Genomic DNA, 19238 nt, shown 5'->3' with positions numbered 1-19238 from the left:
TAAACGCATGGTAAAGCCCAGGCAAGCAAGGGTAAAAAAAAGAAAACCCTTCACACTTAACCACAGTAAAGCTCATAAAATGCGTATATTATAAGCGTGGGAAAAGCAAACTGTAAATTTACTGTGCGAAACACCTGAGTAAACTGAAGTAACCCCCGTCTAACACAGTGACCATCCCACACTCTTCCCTAGACTCCTACAGTGTCAACCAGGATCTGAGGACAGTTGGAGATGAAGTAGGGAAAGGCGCAGAGTGTAGTAGGCACTTTGGTCAGGGTATGGAATGGGTTACCTAGCCATGTCGCTGACGCGGTTTCTTTTGACACCTGTATAGAGTATCTTTATTAAAATTTGTTATGATTTTATGACAGTTTAAAAAAAAAAATCTTGTTTTTAAATAGCAAAATAAATATTGGTAATAATAATAATAATAATAATAATAATAATAATAATAATAATAATAATAATCTTTTAAGATGGTCAAATTGATTAAGCCTGTGTACTTGTAAAATGTGATGGCATTTCTTTCAGTGTTACCAGCAATTTGAGCTGATTAAAAATGAGAAGACTCCCTTACTTATGTTCTATGCAGTATTGTATCACAATGTTAGTGTACAGCAAATGTTATCTATTTGAGATTTTCTTTTTTAGAATAGTTTGTAGGTCAATCAATCAATCCTTATTTTATATTGCACCTTTCTTAGTGGACCACCATCACAAAGCACTTTACAAGACACAGTAACAACAAGAAAATCCATAATAATTAAAATACAGAGAAATGCATAATACATGATATACAGTAAAAAAAAACCAATGCATAATACATTAAATACAATGGAAAGTTTATAATACATGATAGTAGCATAATACATTAAATACAGTGGAAAGTGCATAATACATGATAGTAACATAATACATAATAGCAGCAACACAGAAGCTAATAGCAGATATCAGGCTTAAAGAGCATGGAAAGCAACAGAGAACAGGTGGGTCTTGAGAGGTCAGTATAATATTGTTTTAAAGCAGTGTTTGTTTGCCTTTGAACTCACAAAGAGAGAGAACATTCTGTTAAACAGTAGATTTTGGATTGCTTGAGCAGCAATGGAAATGTGATTTGTGATTACAATATGCAGTGGATTCTATTAACCAGGGGTTCTATGAAAGACTGGAAACTGCTGTAATTTATCATCAATAGAATTTTATCTTTTTTTAAAAAAAAGCATAATCTGAAAGAGATTCCTTGAAAATTTAGAGATCGGTTACCATATATACAGTGCCTTGCAAAAGTATTCAGACCCCTGACCAATTCTTTCATATTACCGAATTACAAATGGTACATTGAAATTTAGTTCTGTTCGATATTTTATTTTAAAACACTTAAACTCAAAATCAATTATTGTAAGGCGACGCTGGTTTTATGTTGGGAAATATTTTTAAGAAAAATAAAAAACTGAAATATCTTGCTTGCATAAGTATTCAGCCCCTGTGCTGTGGAAACTCCCAGTTTGCACGGATGAAAGAAATTGCCCTAACGAGGACACAATTACCTTACCATTGGCCTCCACCTGTGAACCGTTAAAGTTGCTGTCACATTTTCTGGATAAAAACCCCACTGTTGAAGGATCATTGGTAAGGCTGTGAATCTGAAGGAAAATGAAGACCAAAGAGCATGCTACAGAAGTTAGAGATAAAGTAATACAAATGCATAGATTAGGGAAAGGGTACAAAATAATATCCAAGTGTTTGGATATCCCAGTGAGCACAGTTGGATCAATAATCAGGAAGTGGAAGCTGCATCACACCTCCCAGGCACTGCCAAGAAAAGGCCGTCCCTCAAAACTCAATGCTCAAACAAGAAGGAAACTTGTGAGAGAAGCCACAGAGAGGCCAACAATCACTTTGAAGGAGCTACAGAGTTCAATGGCTGGGAGTGGAGTAATGGTGCACCAGTCAACCATATCAAGAGCTCTGCATAACACTGGCCTGTATGGGAGGGTGGCAAGAAAGAAGCCGTTACTCAAAAAGTACCATCTGAAAGCACGTCTGGAGTTTGCCAGAAAGCATGAGAGTGACCCAGCTGTGATGTGGGAAAAGGTTTTGTGGTTAGATGAGACCAAGATAGAGCTTTTTGGCCAAAACTCAAAGAGCTATGTGTGGCGCAAACCTAACACTGCCCATACCTCAAGACACACCATCCCTACAGTGAAGTATGGTGGTGGCAGCATCATGCTGTGGGGATGCTTCTCATCAGCAGGGACTGGGCATCTTGTTACAATTGAAGGAAGAATGGATGGAGCAAAATACAGAAAAATGCTGCAAGAGAATCTGCTTCAGTCCGCTAAAAAACTGAAGCTTGGGAGGAAATTCACCTTTCAGCAGGACAATGATCCCAAGCACAAGGCCAAAGCAACATTAGAGTGGCTCAAGAACAAAAAGGTGAATGTCCTACAGTGGCCCAGTCAAAGTCCTGATCTCAATCCCATTGAGAATCTGTGGCACTATTTGAAAATTGCGTTCCACAAGTGTCGTCCAACCAACCTGAACAACCTGGAGCAAATCTGCCAAGAAGAATGGACCAAAATCACTCTGACATTTTTTAATGATCTCATGAATTAATATTGCACAACGTATTTGATATGTAAAACCACTGGTAAAATATAAACTACTGTTTTAGTATTAAATGACACCAAACTCAAATTTAATAAATTTGGATTAACTGATATGTTTGTTGTAAAAGAAATGCAGATGTTATAACATCTATGCATTTGTCATGTGACAGGGCGGAGGCTGGGCGCGTACCGGCAACTCCACCCATCGCAAACAAGCTTTACAGAGAGGCAGTACACCACTCAGCACTGCCCATTACAAACACTACAGGATGAGAAATTCTGCCCTATTCTGACCACCAGTCCTTTGCAAGTGTACTCACAGAAAGTGCACTTCTGAAGACCCATGACATGCTAACTTTCTGGTATAACTTTACAGTATATCCTTAAAATAGTTTAAGCTTGAAGCCAATAAAGTCAATAAATTCCATAATACCGATAACAGCTGCATCCAGGTGAGGCTTTTAGCATAAATATTGAGATGTGATGAGTGGGGTATCACCCAGTGATGAGGGGAGCAGTGAAAATGGCAGAGATAAGAAAATGCATTTTAAAACCTTCACCTTCAGCAAGGAAATGTTCCACTAAATGATCATCATAATTCTATTATTTCATGAATTTCGATCGAATTTCGATCTGTTGGGGAGAAATGATTTCATTCTAGTTTTGAAGTGATTTTCACTGTAGCACCTTTTAGGTGAGGTATACTGGATCAGTGTCCTGCTCATGTGTGTCTGTAATAGTTAGGATTTGTGTGCAGAAATGTTAATATAGCTGTTGCTGAGGCTTTTGGTAAAGTAGTCGATTCACAGCAGCTCCTCTGTTTTGTTTTGTGTCCTCTCACCTGGATCTCACACCTCTCAGTGTTAGTTTGCATAAGAAAGCTCTTCTTCCAACCTCTAAGGTTGTAGTAGGCCAGTAGGGCACCCTCTAGCAGAGCCTCACATTCACTGCACCCACAGACAGCACATCCACACAACTCTGTGCAGCTCAAGCCCTTCGATTTACAGAACGGCTGGGGATGGACAATCTGGCTGTGTTACTGCTGACATCACAATACTGTATCACAGACATAAACACTTCTTGGTTTTACACACACACACACACACACACACACACACACACACACACACACACACACACACACACACACACATATATATATATATATATATACAGTGCCGTGAAAAATTATGTTCAGATCTTTTTGTGAGTTGTAGTAGTTTGGTGCTTCTTTCATTTGTTTGGTGAGCAGGGTAATCAAACATGCAATCTTCATGCGTGAAAAAGTTATTGCCCCCCTAGTTAACTCAACTCAGCTAGGGATAATTAGGGTCAGCTGTTTGAATACTCTGGATAACAATCAGGCCTGATTTGGGCCCGCCCTGCCCAATATAAATCTGGAAAGGGTTACAAAGCCATTTTTAAGAGTCTGGGATCCAAATGGAGAAAGTCTGGGACAGTAGTGAATCTTCCCAGGAGTGTCCGTCCTGCCAAAACCTCTCCAAGAGCAAGGCGTAAAATCGTCCAGGAAGTCACAAAGAACCCTAGGACAACATCCAGGGATCTGCAGACCTCTCTTGCCTCGGCTAAGGTCAGTGTTCATGGCGGAAACCACTGCTCACCAAGAAGAACATGAATGCTCGTCTCAAGTTTGCCAACAAGCACCTGGATGATCCTCAAGAGTTCTGGAACAATGTTCAATGGACAGATGAGTCAAAAGTGAAACTTTTTGGCCAACATGGGCCCCGTTACGTCTGGTGAAAACCAAACACTGCATTCTACAGTAAGAACCTCATACCAAAGGTCAAGCATGGTGGTGGTAGTGTCATGATTTGAGGATGCTTTGCTACATCAGGGCCTAGACGACTTGCCATCATTGAAGGAACCATGAATTCTGCTCTGTATCAGAATTCTACAGGAGAATGTCAGGCCATCCGTCCGTGAGCTGAAGCTGAAGCGTAGCTGGGTCATGCAGCATAACAATGATCAGAAACACACAAACAAGTCTAGTTCAGGATGGTTGAAGAACAAGAAATTTAAAGTTTTGGAATGGCCTAGTCAAAGTCCAGACCTAAACTCCATTGAGATGTTGTGGCAGGACCTGAAACGAGCAGTTTATGCTCGAAAACCCACAAATGTCACTGAGTTGAAGCAGTTCTGCATGAAGGAGTGGACCGAAATTCCTCCATGGCACTGTGAGAGATTGATCAAGAACAACAGGAAGCGTTTGGTTGCAGTTATTGCTGATAAATGTGGCGTAATCAGTTATTGAGTCTAAGGGGGTGATTACTTTTTCACATGGGGGCATCAGGTGTTGCATTTTGTGTTATTTGTTCAATCAGGGACTCTTTTATCTAATATTAGATTTTGGTTGAAGATCTGATAACATTCAGTACCAAAAATGTGCAAAAATGCAGAAAATCAGACAGGGGATAAATACTTTTTCACGGTAGTGTATATATCTAGAGCTATGGTCAGACGTTTAGCAGCAGCCCCCTATAGAATTAAAGTCGAATAAAACCTGCTGAATTATGTTACGTTAACACATTGAATTACATGCCGCTTTGTAGTCTTCCATATACTTAATGAGTAACTGACGAAAATGTAAAAATGTGACATTTTGAAATCTAACATGAAATACGATACTACTACTATGGCTTCCGGTAGACTTTTGCGATAACATTTTATAGTTTCTTTGATTACATGATGTTAAATAAAATATCTAAATTATGTTCATATAGTTTTTTTGTTTTTTCGTTTTGTTTTTTTGTTTTTTGTTGTAAATGATGTCTCAATCTTAAAATTCTAGGTGATGCAAAACTTTTGGCCACAGTTGTTGAGAACTGCTTATCCACTGTTCATGACTTCATCCTCCCCCTAGTGGTCACAATGCTGAATAACAGCCAAACAGAGACAAGGTTTCTATATTCCCCAGAGGAAGATGATGGTCTCAATTTGCCCTCTAGTTAGAAATGTTATGCGACAAGTACTTCAGGCTTTTTTAAAAATGCTTTTATGTCTTATTTCTTCTGCTATCAATTTTATTTTGGAATTTTATTGTAGTGCATTTTGATGGGTTCCAGCATGACTTTTTATTGTGAAGTGTCTCTGGGTCATTCCTGATGAAAGGCACTGTACAAGTGTAGGTTTTTATTATTATTATTATTATTATTATTATTATTATTATTATTATTATTATTATTATTAAGTCTGACCTCAATGGCTGTACTGTGAATGGGAGCCTTTGTGACATTTGGTTTATTGAAACTCTACTGTGTCCTATTACAGCAGAATGAAAAAAAAAAAAAAAAAAATAAAAGGAGGGATGCCTCAGGTTAAATACTCTACAAATACCAAAATATTTTGTCCTTATCTGAAACTTTGAAATGGTAAAGTGTGTTTTGGAAGCACGATTTAATATCGAAACTGTAGCCCTATGCTCACACAAGTTTAGTAATGTATTAAGTTGTGTCAGCGTCATTAATGAATCAAATGAACAATCTTATTGATTATTATTATTTTTGTAATACTCGCATATGCCTTGTTTTCTGCCTTCTGTCTTTTTGACAGTCTGTTGTTACATAGATTCTGTTACTGGAACATGTCTAGGCTTATTTTTAATTTTGTATAAATAGTTATCCACCACCTATGTCTTGATAACTCTGACATCTTTCAACTGATTTATTTTTTATATCCGTGTTTAATGTTATTATATACAGCACTTTTAACGGCTTCGGGGTTGCAGTAGCGTCAGTGAACTGAAGAACACAAACGTCCCGGTTTTCATTTGGTAGTGCCGTGCCGGAGATTTGCCACACACAATATGGAGGTCGGGCATTGCCACTTACAATTGTCCCTCTGGTAGGCCGGTGCAGTCGCGGTTTGAAATTGCCTGGAATGATCCGGATGTGAGTGCGGTTGTTATGGAGAAGCATTTCCCCTGGGAGAAAAGAGTGAGGGGAGGGCGAGCGAGAGGGAGAGAAGACAGACAGAGAAATTGGGAAAGACAGGAAGAGAAGGAACACGTACTGTAAACTGCATTTCCAGGTAAATAAACTTTTTATTTATTTATTTATTTCAGTTGCAGTAAAGTACTGATTGGTGTTTTTGTTTTTTAGGAATAATTACTATCAGCTTGTATAGTCGCAGGTAATTTGGATAAAACGCAAATGAATAACACTTTACATTCCCCCTTTAACGACCAAATCTGCAGTTGTGACAGAAACTGCAAAGTAAAAAAAAAAAAAAATCGACAGTAATAATAAAACGTACTGTAGAAATATCAACAGGTGGGTGACTATTGCACTGTGTAGCAAGCCGTTTGTCACGACACAGAAGCAGGAAACCAATGACCATTTCTGCTAAACTACCGCCACACCGTTCACTTCAAAGAGAACGGTTCTAGGTAATAACTGGACCCGGTTTGTTTTGACGATCGTTTGTACCGAAGCTCCTTTTCTTTAGCCTTCTGTCTGAACCAGTCCAAAGTCGCCTGTGTTTATGATCCGTACAGGACGACTTTCCCACACCGTGGGTCGTGTAAGATCAAAAGTCCGGCCGTTTTCTTATGGGCAGAATTACAGTAGACCGCCTAGTTAATGGCTCTTGTATTACTGTAAACAACAGGTCTTGAGGATGAAAATAGCTCCCACTCTGACAAACACAGAGCAGGAAGACTGAAGAAATGCGCTACCAGCTGCTCAAAATGGTACTTTGAGAAATGTCATTGGGATTCATACATATCCTATTGTACATGGCCGGTGATTATCTATCTATATCTCTGTGTACATCAAGCAAAGTGGTCCCATGCAAATCATTTATTTGTTCTGCTATTTGATGTGATTTTAGATTCCATTCTATAGAATGTAAGATATAATATATCGATATATGGTTTGCATATTGATATCTTGTATTGTTGTTGTTGTTGTTGTTAGTAGTAGATAAATAAGTGTCGCGGTACCCCAGTGGCTCTCGTTTGTAAATGTTCTTATTGCAACGTGTATTATACAACACAGAGCACTTTCTGTACATCCATCTCCCAAATGTACAAGAACATAATGTTGTTTTATGAGGATTTGCTATGTTTGTCTAGTTACTGGAAACGTGGGGCAGTTAACAGTGATACAGTGCCCCTCCACTTTTTAAACAAAACTTTTTTTTTTTTTTTAAGTGGAATCTGCAATTTCATGCATTCTTGTACTTAAATTGGGTAATTGCCTGACAAGTGGGCTATGAGTCCAAACCACCATGACTGTGCTTTTTCTTCAGTTTTACTGGACATGGTTGAATTGATTAAAAAAAAAAAAAAAATTAAAGTCTGTTTGTGCTAAACTTGCATATCCTCACATGACTTCTAGTGCTCCTAAAGCAGATGGTTTATACCCCTAGACTACATTCTGGTCATTTCTTTTTGTTGCAATTCTTTTCTTTTGTTAGTAGTTTAAATGATTAAATGTTAGCCAAGTGTTAAACCTTTGTTTGCCTTATGCCTAATGTCTAACAATTGTCAGAAATATGTAGGCAAAATATAGTGTTAGCCTTCAATATAATTAAATGTTATATACAGTCTTATACACTAGTACACATTGCAGTCATTTATAAGGTGATGGAGGGCTTCTGGTGATGGCTTTCCTCATTGTCACAAACATTCCTGATAAAGCTGAAACATTTAATGTTTCAATGATTTGGAAACTAAAGAGAAACGAACAACCCTATTGTGTACAAATGTTTTCTAATGCAGTAAGGAAGGCTAGATTCACTGAGCATTTGATCTGTAGAAAAAATGAAATGTTGGAAGTTACAAAAACTTTAAATAAATGACACTGTCCTCATTTAGATGATCCTGTGTGTGTGTGTGTGTGTGTGTGTGTGTGTGTGTGCGCGCGCTCTGTGCTATTCAGAAATAGCCAGGAAACAGAATCACTCTGGTTCCTCTTTTTTGAGACATTTAAACTGAGCTTCCAAGACTCCTTGGATTCCTCGTGGTGTTGTTATTGATTCCTCTACTCTGGTCAAAGTCTCAGAAATTCCTTAGGGAGTCACCCTGCTGTGTGGTCACACCCTGCATTCCAGGCTGCACTAAGACTCAAGTCTCAAGTTATGTTAAATATACAACAGTGAAGAAAAAATCAGCTTCTACGCGGTATGTAGGCCAATTGGACTTACTACTGGAACTTGCAAACATTTTTCCCCACTGCTTTCCTTGTCAGCCGGCTACATTTTTAGGAAGGGACCTGGGCTCTCCAGAAAGCATGCGGTACGAAACTTGTCCTCTCCTTACCCAGCTATACCTGAGTATTGGGGGTGATACATACAGTATACCTGATTTTAATTTCGGTTTTATTTAGGAGGTTAACAGTTTAGAATTTAAATGTTAGCGAAGTGATAAACATGCAGGCCAATTAGAGGTGTTACTGTGCCTGTAAGTAAAAGCATTTCAGCGTTTAGTCCTGAAATTTGAATGTATGAGAAACTAATAAGCCTAGTTTGACGGGTTTATTTGTAAAATACCGTGTGATTATTGTGGCAGGCATTGTAACAGAAATAAAAATGTTGCTCTGTACAGTATGTCAAGTTAGCCTCGTACTGTAGCAGTCGCAGTTATATTTTAGATTGGATTGCTGTATCTTGTCAGTTTGTATCTGGTGTTTTTACAGCAATGACAAAGTTATGTATTTTGCGTTCTGTGTTTCTATGTGTTGGGTTGCTACCAGTAATCATGTTGCGAGTGTATTTCTCACACATGGTTCTCTGTGTCCAGGGGGTCGTCTGTCTTACAACTTGTAGGATGTATTGTGGTTTGAACATGTTGGCAAAGAAATGGGTCTGACGTCTGAACTATAAAAAGCCCATTGTTCTGTACAGGAGAGTGTTTCAGTCCTTACTCTCGGAGGCAATTAGATGGGACACCGTGCTTATTTTATGCTTGAGATATTTTCTCTGTAATATAGTACTATGTATACACTTGCAGAACACTAGACTGACCTTTGCCTGTATGTTGCACTGCTCAGATTCAGTTTAGTTCTTTTAAAGAGCTTCTTTATTTCCTATGGCACTTTGGCTCTTTGCAACACACTTCTCCTTTATGATTCTCCAACTCTACTAACATCTCCAGACTTGCTGAGCAATATGTTTCTACGAGAATGTTATTGCAGGATACTGCAGTCCTGCGTTTTCTTAGGTAACATTACAGCATTTCTAGGGGAAAGCTGTAAAATATGTTGTATCTGTTGATAATCATCATAATAGGCCTTAATGTATTATTTTATTCATGTAATGTAGCTGGAATGAAGATGGGTTTTTGTAGGTTTGAATTTTTTTTCCTATTGAGACGAATAGTGTTAATTTAGAATTTGCTGGAACAAAATAAATCTTGTGAGTAAAATATACCTGGTAACCCTTCCAATTCCCTATTAAAGAAAAGAGACACACTCTGTACTGTACAATGTGCGTTATGTATTTCAGATTTCATGCATTTCCTTTCTGTGATATCTCTGAGATATACAGTATAAGTTCTCTTATGAACAAATATGAACATAATCATTTCGAGCCCTGTTTGTTTGAATATTCAAATACTAGGGCCAGCACTGCTGATTGTTTGTACTAGTTATTAGATTTTTGTCTCTACTTTTAAGTTCCGTTACACTTTAAAACAGCAGTCTGGTATTTTAGCACTGCCAGGCTGTAAAGAATTGACCAGTTCACCAATTCTGGATCCTCTCCCCACTTTCCAGCTCTGGAGTTTTCAGACTGAATGTGTTCCAGCAATTACTTGGAGACTGACTCATACAGTTTCCAAGACATTCTTCTGTTAATTAGCTTGCTTAGGAATACGCAGTGGTCTACATTTCGATTCTGCTTCTATCTACTTGACCACAAGTTCAGTGATGTTGGAGGGACTGTGGTTTAATGGATCTCCTCCTAGCAGCTGATGAGTTAATAATACTGATGTCAGCAGAAGGCCTGTACTTGCCTCTCAAACAGAGCTTGCTCTTGAGTTGAATTGTATGGAGTTCTGAGTTTAGCCTATCGTGTTCAGCCCTTGCCTTTCCATTCAATTCAATGGGTTGAGATGCCAAGCCATTGCAGTGGTGCCTTATGGGAAAGATCCATGATCCCTGTGGTTGAAACAGGCAATTTCATATCCTTGTTCTTTGCATTGTAGCATCTGTGCTGGTTTGAGACATGTGATCCTCTCTGAAGTTGCTCTGAATCATTTTATGTATTTTTATTTTAAAACCTGATATCTGGTACAGAAGTCTTGCCTTCAGGCAGTGTTGCACTACCTTGGTCACATGGAGAGTGAAATTGCCCCCTCCCCTTATTTCCTGTCATTAACCAATCAGCTGCTTACCCTGTTGACTGTCTTGCTTTCAGCCAGTAACATGAACCAGAAGACGCTTCTGGGGTGACCTAGGTAGTGTCCAAAGTAGGGACCCTCTGTATCTTTGAATATTTCTGAGAATATTTTCTCAAATAGATGTACATTTCATCCACATTACACTGGAGCTCGATCACATTAGAATAAGATAAGCAAGTTTTTACCTAATGAAATAGCAGGAGCAAAAGCAATGGCTCACAAAGGTGTCCAGGCCACTCATCTACAACAGGTGCCAAATGAGATGCTAAGTTACTTTCAAAACAGCACAATTGGCATTTAATGGAATTATTTTGTGAGCTACAATTACTTTAATGCAACCCACACACACAGAAAGATAGCTGGCTCTGTTGACTCAGCTCTGTATTTGGTCTGCTGCCTGATAGCATTCTAATGGTTTTTCTTTGTTTGAGAATAGTTTATTAGTGCAGTTTATCTCCCCAGGCTTTGACTGCATGTGGAACAGTGTTTACATTGCATTCAAATCCAGATTGAAAAGCAGCATAGTACAAGGGCGTTCTGATAGGGTTAGAGAGATTGTAGATAACAAAATAATGCCATAATACCTGTTTTGCACTTCCGTTAGCTACACAGGTGTGAAGTGTGCAGTTGTAGAAAATAGCACACCTGTCTTTTTTTATTTTGAAACATGACACCAGGTACTACTTTAAAGGGCCCTAATGCTTCCGCATCAGCAGTGCGACTACTGTAGGTAACCCCTTCCATTCCCTCTTCATTCTCTATGGAAACAAGGGTGTCCTGCCCTCTAATTTTGGAGGGATGTGGTTTCTGGCTTTTTTTAACTGTATTTTTCATAGATCCTACCACGATCTCCCAGGTTAATATAAAAGCTGTGATAAGATGTGCTATCCAGTGTGTTTTCAGGTCAGGCGGTAATGGATTAGAATAGAAACTGAATGAGAAGGTCTCTACGTGCCCTGTGTGTCATCCCATGCTAAAACCTGGACTGTAGGATACACATCTACAAAGAGTTGGCAAAGTTAGCCCAACCCAATATTGTAAGCGCAGCATAGAAACCAGGGCCAGAGGACTCACAGTTGGGAAACTAAGTGGACTTGCTGTAGGACAGAGGGTAGGAGACTCTCTTTTAGCATGGAGAGCACTGACTGGTGGAATGGGATACCTAGTGTTGTGCCTGATGCTGAATCATTGGGATCCTTTCAAAACCAACTTGATAACATTTTGAGAGTCAAACATCAACTGTTGATCTCAAAATATTTACGGTTTGAATAGTCAAGGTTTAACTGCATGTCTTTCTTCATCATAGTGCTCAAGCCAGGTCCTGAGGTTACCCTTATTTCTTTACTGTTGGAGTTTTCCAGAACCATGTCATGGTAACAGCCACACCCAGACCGTTGATTTAAATACATAAGCTGTCATAAAGCAACCATGGATGAGTTATGATTAGTCACGCCCGAGATACTTCAAGCAATACAATCCACCCTGCAATAGGTGCTGGAACTTCCTTGAATCTATTACACAGTCATTGAGAAGGCAAACCTTTCAGACTAGTACATATTTCATGTTTGGCCATTATAGATGATGCTTTCAGACAGGTGGCACTAAAAAGAGCATACACTAAACTATACTATACCATTTCCTTTATTATCAGAATCATATTGAAATGTATAAAATAGCCATCTATAAAAACAGCAATAGTTGTATAATCTAATTATTGAACACCTGAGTCCTGAAACTCTGTCCCTCCTGTGGACTGTAATAAAGAAGAGCAATGTTATTAATTTCAAGAATGACCATGGCTAGGACAAGGCGGTATAAGGTGAGAATTTTGCCAACATTGGCAATATTTGATATGAACACTGTTTCACCTTTAGTGGAACTTCAGTACCATAAGGTATATTGGCAGAAAGGAACTTGCACTGTCTGCTGCATTGTTATTTTCTGTGTGTATCAAATCCTATGTATGCCCACTTGTTCAAACCTGTTTATTTTAAGATAATGTAATACTACCATTTGTAATGTAATGTAAGTGGCTAATTTAAACAAAACACAGTTGGAGGAATCTTAGCCCTGCATTTTTATTGCAGTAGAAATGTGTCTGTCAGGGGTGTGCAATTTTTGAAAAAAAAACCTTGTTGTCCAAGGGATGAAATGCTAGAAAAATCTACTTGTCCACTCCCCGTCGCACAAAACACACGCAAAAAAGTAGAATATAACTTGTAGCATTTTGGTTTTATTTAACAGTGAACACAGTCAATCAGTAAGTAATTAACAGGGGCGGATCTGGCCTTGAAGAATTTAGTGAACCAGTCAAGCTACAAGATACACAAAAGGTTCCCTGTGACCCCACCTCACCTCAACAAATATATTTATAACATACTTTAAGGAAATGTTCCTTTCAGAGCAGTTTGTAACATATTTGCTAGTAAATGCAAGTAACATACTAAGAGTGCAACTGTAATAAGCAGTACTTTGGAGTTATTCAAATGTAAAAGTAGCTTCTGCCTGTGTTTCCCCCCCCCCCTTCCACTCTCTATAAGCTGAATCCAACTGTTTATTGTAGGTGTTTTAGTTTTCTGCATCACAGATACAAAATCATTGCCAGCTATTACTGCTGTTTTGTGTAATAGATTTTTCTTGATGTTCTTTCAGTTTTCTAACTGCTGAACCCCAGATTTTTTAAATGTGTTTAACCTGTCAAGTTTCTCTGCAGTTTTCAGAAACCTGCGTGGCTCGCTACAAATGTACCTGTTCTCTGTGCATGGAAACCACGTTTTTTCGAGCTGTCTGTGAAAACAGCACGAGAACGCTAGACTTGGCTAATTTGCATATCGTTCTCCTCATTTCCTCTTCATTTGCATGCTGTCAGGTGAAAAGAGGGTCTTCGCAAGTAAAATAAACTGAGCCAATGGAACCCCGAAATGTATAGGGTCATTTTTCATTTGGCTCGAGAACAATGTCTCGAGAGAAATTAGAGCACACATGGAAACTTCCCCCATTGTTTCAAGCTGCCTGTCAAACTGATGGTCAGCTGCAGTCTCTGCCTGTTGTGAGGCTTTTGAAACTGTCTGGATATTTACTAGTTAACAGAAATGCTGGTATTGTGTAACAGGGGAGATGGTAGGCACGAAGCAGCGATCCCATGTTCCACGAGCATCTTAACCACTGTGCAAAAGAGCCATACTCCTTTTCATTCCTGTTTTAGAACTTTTACCCTTTTCTCACCAACAGGGGGCAGAATCCATAACAGCAGTGCATCACACAACACTACCTGTTACAATAGGTAGTCCTATTTGTTTTTTCTCCATCCTTTATTGTAATTATGCCAGAGTGACTACAGTGACTTCCAATACGTGTCGTTCTTGAAGAGGATTTCCTAAAGGTTTCCCACTAAAGCATACTGTAAGAGTTGACTGATCGTTAGATAGCTGTATAGAACTCCTTTTGATAAGATCTTCTTGCCGGCGGTGTGCAGCAGTGCACTGTATCTCTGCCGTGTGCGTGGCACACAAGAGAAGCAGTGTGCTGCAGTGCAATGTATCTCTGCCCTGTGTGACTTTCACGATGAACAGTGTGCTGCAGTGCACTGTATCTCTGCCCTGTGTGGCTTTCACGATGAGCTGTGTGCTGCAGTGCACTGTATCTCTGCTCTGTGTGGTTCTCAGGATGAGCTGTGTACTGCAGTGCACTGTATCTCTGCCCTCTGTGTGGTTCTCAGGATGAGCTGTGTATTGCAGTGCACTGTGCCTCTGCTCATCATGAGATTCATGCAAAGGGCAGTGTTCTGGAGTGCACTGTATCTCTTCCCTGTGTGGCTCTCACAATGAGCAGTGTGCTGCAGTGCACTGTATCTCTGCCCTGTGTGGCTCTCACAGTGAGCAGTGTTCTGCAGTTCACTGTATCTCTGCTCTGTGTGGCTCTGGATCAACTGTGTGCTGCAGTGCACTGTATCTCTGCCCTGTGTGTGGCTCTCTGGATCAGCTGTGTGCTGCAGTAATGTTGTTGAAGCTGACACCCTGGGATCCTTCAAGAAGCTGCTTGATGAGATTTTGGGATCAATAAGCTACTAAAAACCAAACGAGCAAGATGGGCCGAATGTCCTCCTTTCATTTGTAAACTTTTGTATGTTCTTACGTTCTTATATATCTCTGCCCTGTGTGTGGCTCTCTGGATCAGCTGTAGCGGATTAACATGGTCGGTATGGAGGAGTGGCTCTTTATCTGGGGATTACTGTTCACAGGCACCTCTTGTTTCTCTTTTCAAAGAAGGATTACAGAATAGGAATTAAAAGCACAAAAGATATTCCTGGCAAGTGGTTTACTGGAAATGGTTTGTAGGATTCCTTTGCATCACAGTGATATCAGTACCCAGAGGAATTTCAAGAAAAAAGTGGGATTCGTTTAAGTACCTGCACTGATGGTTTCTTTTCTTTCTGGTGCACTTACTGTACCTGTTACAGAGTAACATGGGAGCAACTGAACTAGGCATGGTCATGAACATATTTTACTATTTACGAAATACACCTATTTTAATATTGAACTAGTATGTTCTGTTTTTATTTTAATTACAAATATATAAAAAAAGAGAATATGGCAGTATAGCTGTAAAGATGGCTACAGAGACAATTTCTTTCCCTGTAATGGCCAATTTTTAATAAGGGTTTTATTGTCATTAGAAATGGTAAACTGTGCCTTTATTGTTATTTTAAACACTTGAAACCTCTGTTTTACAGATTTCTTTACCTTTTCTATGTTTTGCTATACCATCCGTTTTGCTATTTCAGAGCAAGACTTGCTATCTGGTCTTGTGTTACTCTGTACTCCGAGCTGCAGTCATGTCTCAATCTGATTTGCAAAAGCTGGATGGTAATATTTGCCAGTTTCTTTTTGTTTGGGGAGTGATCAAATTTGTGTTGCAATATCTTCTGTTTAACACATCTCTCTCTCTCTCTCCTCTCTCTCTCTCTCTCTCTCTCTCCTCACTCCTCTCTCTCTGTTTTACAGGGTGGATACCTGTGGAATTTTGACCTGGAGAGAGGACAAGTCGTCGAGAGAAGAGAATTTGTAGAAGAGTGCGGGATCGAACTGACTTGCATGCAGGAGAGGAGAGCATAGCACAGCAACACATGTACCTCCTCTTCGACTGGACATTCAAGCTCAAGAGATCCATCCAGCTGGTCCACTTCAGATATAACCACTCTTCTACTCAATTCAGGAAGCACAAACTTCCTTGTCTAAACTTACCAGCTGGTTTCTGTCATATGTTTTTTTTTTTAAAACTGCTGTCACTTGAAAGAATAGCAGCCCAGTTTGACCAAGCTTAAAACTCCCTCCCTTCAATGTGGTGAGGTTCTTTCCTCTGTCAATAGCCAAGCTAAGTAGTACAGTTCAGCATCCTTCAGTTACACACTCCAGACAATCTGTGCTTGGAGATGATGCAAACCCGGCATTTAAGGAGGATTTTAATAGAGGAATAACATCTTTTTTGTTTTATTTAATGTATTTAATTTTTGATCTGCATTCTTACATTTTAATATTCATTGCGACAACTGGATGCTCAGCACAGCGGATGCATGTTTTGATTTCTTTAGAGAAACAAACAGTGACATGAATTGAGCTGCAGTGGACCTCAACAGATATCCCAGGAACTGTGTGTCTGAGACTGAATTCTGTGCAAATATATACTGTATATAAAGTGACCACATTGGGACTTGGCAATTACACAAGCTCACTAGGAGGAGGCAGTCTTCAGAGTTTCATTTTTTTGGGACAACCTGGAACCCATGAGAGAAACCAGCTCAGGTCTGATTTAAGGCGTATCTGAATAGTGTAAATGATTATTTAAACCCTTTATTCCCCTGCTTCTGTTATTGCTTGCCTACACACTGAACACATAGAGAAATTGCGTCAGATTGCTGTTGGTACTGTTCCTGCTGGTTAAATCATGACTCCTGCCTGTAGATGAGGCCTAGTTTCGGACATCTTTGCCGTTTGAGGGATGTGTGTTGCAGAGTGAGACGGAGAGAGAGCGAGACGCCATGACGGAACACGCAGAGCTGTTGGCTGAGATGCCGGCAGTGAGTCGCATGACGACGGCGGAGCGGCTCAAACACGCGCATAAAAGACGCGCACAGCAGCTGAAGACCTGGGCGCAGATGGAGAAGGAGGCCCCGCACAGTAGCAAAGGGGGGCAAGGCAGAAAGGAAGGGCGTCACATCACCTTCCCAAACAACGTGACCCTGCTGGAAGCTGCAGCCAGGAACGACCTTGAGGAGGGTGAGCAGAATACCGGAGCGTTTTTCTAGGGCCTGGACTAACATAATTCATGTTCCAGTGATGAAAATAAGACATTTCATAGATCCATTACTGGTTTTACTAGAAGTGTAATAAGACTTAGCTGAGCTTTACACACTGTGGCTAATCAAGCTTGTATTAAAACCTGGAATAGGTAAAACTACTATGCAATGGGAGTGTTATTTTCGTCCCAGTCTTTTCATTTTTAAATGGCTGGGAAGTCTAATTCGTCCCATTTGACAGTAAAATAAATAAGAACATATCTGAATATTTGTCCCAGCTCTTCCATTTACTGTTTAACCCAACACTGTCCAAAACAGAGTTAGAAACTCACATTAGCCCTGCTGCACCCAGTCCTGGGGTTCAGTACTCCCCTCAATGAAGTATATTATTGAAATGATCAGGAGCCAGGAGTTTCAGTAGTGTTAGAAACTCACATTTGCCCTGCTGCACCATACTGGGTTTCAGAACTCCCCTCAATGAGCAAACAAACGTCTTGTTAGAGAGGTGTTCCTCCCCTATAGCTGCATGAACAACTCCCCCAATGGTGCTCTGTCAGGGTTTCCAAATTGTGGTCCGCGACACAGTCCCGGGTGGGCAATGACAGTCTATTTTTTTTTTTTCTATTAATAGCGAAAAGCAGGCACCGACGTCAGCTGTAACTATAGAAAAATAGTGTAGCAAAGGAGTATTGGCGGACTGTCAATCAAAGCAGAAATTCACAAAGCAAAGCTAACAGATTGCCTGCCTGTAGGTAGAATGTGGAGCAAGACCTCTGACAATAGGGCAGTATTAAAGTCATGTGATCGCTCTCCTGGCAGAGGTAAACAGTGTGTTAGGTATTTTATAAAATTACAATATGTCGACTCCGCTAGCAAAGAAGTTTTGCAAAGTATAAAGAACAAAAAAGGCAGCAGCTACAGGAGTTTGAATGCATTTGTACCGTGGGCTCAGCTTTGAGGTGCTGGAATGATTTTTTTCTTTTGTAGAAACTTTTTCATGCTAACTTTTGTACTTGATAACATTAATTAAAAACATTTAATTAGTGCTATGATTAATACGTTTTTGTGACTAGCTATTAACATTTAAAATATTGACTACCAGTACTTTGTTTCATTATTAACTAAATCAAGTTATTAATCAAACTGATAAATCATTTACAGTCATCTTAAAATATCGCTAGAATATGTTTTGTTGGAAAATAATAATAATGTTTTTTGACTGGCTCAAATTTCGCATCAGATGGATTTACTTTAAATTTTTCTTTTGTGGCTAAAGTAACTCATGCAAGGCTCTCGTTTTCCTTCTGTATTGTGCACATTTGTCCTTTTTGTGCATGACAGTTCAGTGTGAGAGGTAACGGCTGGACGTTTTAGTTACACAACGTTCAGAAATTTGGATTTAAGAGTTGTGTTTTTGTGCACATTGTGCTGGTTTTACTCAAAAGTGATTCCTGTTCAGGTATTTATGAATGGGAATGATAAGAGACATGCACTTTCTTGTTTGATGACCAAGAAAAATAACTGCATTTCAAAATTTTTCAATTATTCAAAGGTACCTAATTTTAAAGGTTTGATAAAAACATCTGTTTAGTTTTTGCAATTTATTTTATTTACTAAAATTAGTATTTCTTATTTCTTATTTTTTATTTTCACTCCGTGCATATTCTATGTGATTTCCATAGTTATTCAAATGAATAAACGACAAGTTTTAGATTAGGTTTATTTATAATGTTACTGGCTTAAACTTAGAAAATGGTTTTTACATTGCCGTTTTCTCAAGGAGTGCTAATAGTGGGCTGCAGTGTCTAGTCCAGCTGAACAGTCCTAATCCTTCTCTGTGTGATTGTATAATGCAAGGTCACATGGCTTTTAGTTGCTAGAACAATGGTTTTCAAACTTTTTCTGCCCTGTATCCCTTTCCAAAAAATCTAGACTACTGGGTACTCCAACATCTGAGAGAGGGTCATAATATACC

At 39.3% G+C, this 19238-nt stretch overlaps 1 protein-coding gene across 1 annotated transcript in view; it reads left to right on the top strand.

The window, feature by feature from the left end:
- The first annotated feature begins 6457 nt into the window (after nucleotides 1–6457).
- Nucleotides 6458–19238, top strand: part of ppp1r16a (protein phosphatase 1, regulatory subunit 16A) — a 38144-nt gene continuing 25363 nt past the window's right edge. Inside the window, exons 1-2 of the mRNA XM_041244591.1 lie at nucleotides 6458–6656; nucleotides 15972–17243. Of these exons, the coding sequence (XP_041100525.1) occupies nucleotides 17006–17243 (238 nt within the window). The 5' untranslated portion in view covers nucleotides 6458–6656; nucleotides 15972–17005. The remainder of the gene's footprint in view (nucleotides 6657–15971; nucleotides 17244–19238) is intronic.

The sequence above is a fragment of the Polyodon spathula genome, chromosome 3, assembly GCF_017654505.1.
Source record: "Polyodon spathula isolate WHYD16114869_AA chromosome 3, ASM1765450v1, whole genome shotgun sequence".
In the NCBI taxonomy this organism is placed as follows: domain Eukaryota; kingdom Metazoa; phylum Chordata; class Actinopteri; order Acipenseriformes; family Polyodontidae; genus Polyodon; species Polyodon spathula.
Note: the sequence above shows the minus strand (reverse complement) of the source record. Positions and strands in the feature narration are given on the sequence as shown.